Genomic DNA, 2754 nt, shown 5'->3' with positions numbered 1-2754 from the left:
ATATGGCCGGCCACCTAGAGGGAGAAGGTCCATCATGGGCCTAGGCCCTTTGTGTGACCTTATAGGATCCGTTCAATTGGGTTTTAGGCCATTTTAACAGCTCAAAGATCGTAAGTACCTCTAGCTATGATAATACGATGACCCAAAAGAACGAACTTAATTGTCTCCATAATTTGATCCATTTATATATCTAGTAATTGCACTTGACGAAGACATAAATCCTCCAGCATTTGCTCCACTCTGGAAAGTTATCAAGTGTGAATCTCGCTTCCTAAACCAAGTATTAGCCAAAAATAAATCATATGATTGGGGAAAATCCATAATAGCTTCACCCCCTGAGTCCCTCTATCCATACCCAAAGCCTCCATGAACACTCTCGTAGCCATCTCGGATCGCCCCAACATGCCCATTTAAATCACCTCCAATATATAATTTCTTAGTGTGGTGGACACCCTGTACCACCTCGTCTAAATCCTTCCAAAATTGTCGTTTGTCTTCTTCATCCAAACCAACTTGGGGAGCATAAACACTAATAACATTCACAATCTCCTTGCTACATAGCAACTTCACCCTTATCAACTTATCATTCTTCCGATAGACCTCGATTACCTCTTTCGACAACCTCTCATTAAGAATCACACCAACTCCGTTCCTAGCTCCTCCATTCTTGTTCATGTGGCTTGTTTCCTGTCCAACGTACCACACCTTATACCCCAAAACCAAGCCTCGAGCTCCTTCTCTTGTCCACCTTGTCTCTTGGAGGCACATGATGTTTACGCGTCTTCTCTTCATCACTTCTACCACTTCTGCTGATTTTCCCGTAAGAGACCCTACATTCCAAGAACCAATCCGCAAACTAGAGTCCTTTCTCCCACGCTCCCTCATACCAAGCGCACTCGTACCACGCTCCCTCCTGTCCCCAACTAAAGCCCTTGATCCTTTGACACCACACTTGGGCAATGTGGCGCGTCGCTTCCGGGCGATGACCTAGCAACCCTTGCATACTTTAAAAATAAAAAAATAAAAAAAAATAAAAAAACCAATTGAATGTTAATTATCTACTCATTGAGACGATTCTAACAAGTACCCACAAGACTATATATCGTTAACTATAAATTATAACAATTGAAAATTAATTATATACTCATTGAGACGATTTTAACAAGTACCCACAAGACTATATATTTTTTCTTATGTATAATTATTCACAAACATTGGTCAAAATATGTTTAGTGAATAGTGCCAAAATTCCCAATGGGGTACTTAATTAAAAAAAAAAGAGGGAGTAGAATATAAAACCAGTTTTGGAACTAATTTCAACCATTAGTTTGACTTCGTTTGGTATCACTGTGGTTTTCTATTTTTTGGTTTTTTGTTTTTGAAAATCATATAATGAATCTAAAATTAGTCAAATTTATTTAAATCATGATAATTTTGAAAACTTACAATAGAAAACTAAAAACACCTTTTTCTTGTTTCCTGTTTTTGATTTTTTTTTTTTTTTTTTTTGGAAAAAAAGGAAATTGAAAACAAAAAATGATGCCAAACAATAGAGTTTTGATTGATTTGATCTATGACATATCCATCATGCTGAAAACTCCTATGTCCAAAGATAGTCATATTCGTCTACCATATTGCAACAAAAGAATTTGAAATATGTTACAACTCGCATTGGTTATACCCTAGTTGGCTATTTCGTCACAGAGAAAATTCAAACAAGGAATAAAGCTAAACCTAAAATTGATTCGAATTCCTCATACTTATTCAACTAGCTAGCTTAACTTGAAAATCAACTACTTTTTCCGACTTAGACTTTTTGACGGGAAGTGTTATTCAATTTTGCCCACGTAAAAAAGCAAATTTGGCATTAGATTCTCTTCTATCATACATACTTTTATCTAGAACCTCATAACCAAAACTACAAAATTATTGCTTAGCTTGCATAACTCTTCGTATATATATAAGTGATCTTCATCTGAGTTGGAGTATATACATGCGACAATAACTCGAGCACGAGTTAAAAACAAGAAAAGAATACAAAAAGAGAAAACAAGAAAGGAGTTTATCATCAAGTGAGAACGAGTGAAAATGAAGCAGCCAAATTCTAACCAAAACAACAACATTCATACCCTAGATGAACGTGAGAGTTACTTTTCTTACATATTGTCACCTTACAAGGATAGCAACCACCAAGAGAAACCATTTAATGGTCATCACAGGGTGGAGAGCGCAATCAAGAATGGTGATAATAAGAAATGTAATGGGGACATCGATTGTGAAGCTGAGGTTTTTATTCGACTCAAGCATAAGAAGCTCGAGCTTAGCAAGACCATGTCCATGGTGATTATTGATTAAGATCTGCTTTATGTATTTTATTATATGATGCATGCTTGTGCATATTCTATTATTATCCTTTTTGGGTTGCTTGTAATTTAATGATGCTAGTAATATGAAGCTAGCAATATAAAAATGTGTGTGTAAGATACTAAGATATATAACCATGTAGAGTATATCTCTAGGTGTTTTGTGCTAAATAATTTATTGAATATCATCATGCATGTTGAGTCCTTGCTATAAACATAATTGAGATCGATATATTCAACGATGTGAGAGTTAAATAATCTATTCATCCATCAATATCGTCCATGTATATACATATATTTACGCTTATTATCACTACTAATCAATTCATTATATCAATCATAATGTGTTTTCGCCAAGCCAAAATGCTAAGTGTATACCAAGAGTCCAAGA

At 35.4% G+C, this 2754-nt stretch overlaps 1 protein-coding gene across 1 annotated transcript; it reads right to left on the bottom strand.

The window, feature by feature from the left end:
* Nucleotides 1-345: 345 nt before the first annotated feature.
* On the bottom strand, nucleotides 346-885 carry LOC110713651 (craniofacial development protein 2-like). The gene has a single exon (XM_021892115.1). The coding sequence runs from the start codon at nucleotides 883-885 to the stop codon at nucleotides 346-348; it is 540 nt and encodes a 179-aa protein (XP_021747807.1).
* Between the last annotated feature and the right edge of the window lie 1869 nt (nucleotides 886-2754).

This window comes from Chenopodium quinoa, unplaced genomic scaffold (genome assembly GCF_001683475.1).
Source record: "Chenopodium quinoa cultivar QQ74 unplaced genomic scaffold, ASM168347v1, whole genome shotgun sequence".
Taxonomy (NCBI): domain Eukaryota; kingdom Viridiplantae; phylum Streptophyta; class Magnoliopsida; order Caryophyllales; family Amaranthaceae; genus Chenopodium; species Chenopodium quinoa.
Note: the sequence above shows the minus strand (reverse complement) of the source record. Positions and strands in the feature narration are given on the sequence as shown.

Coding starts and splice junctions, on each gene's coding strand:
- LOC110713651 (XM_021892115.1), bottom strand. CDS start 885: ATGAGGGAGCGTGGGAGAAAGGACTCTAGTTTGCGGATTGGTTCTTGG.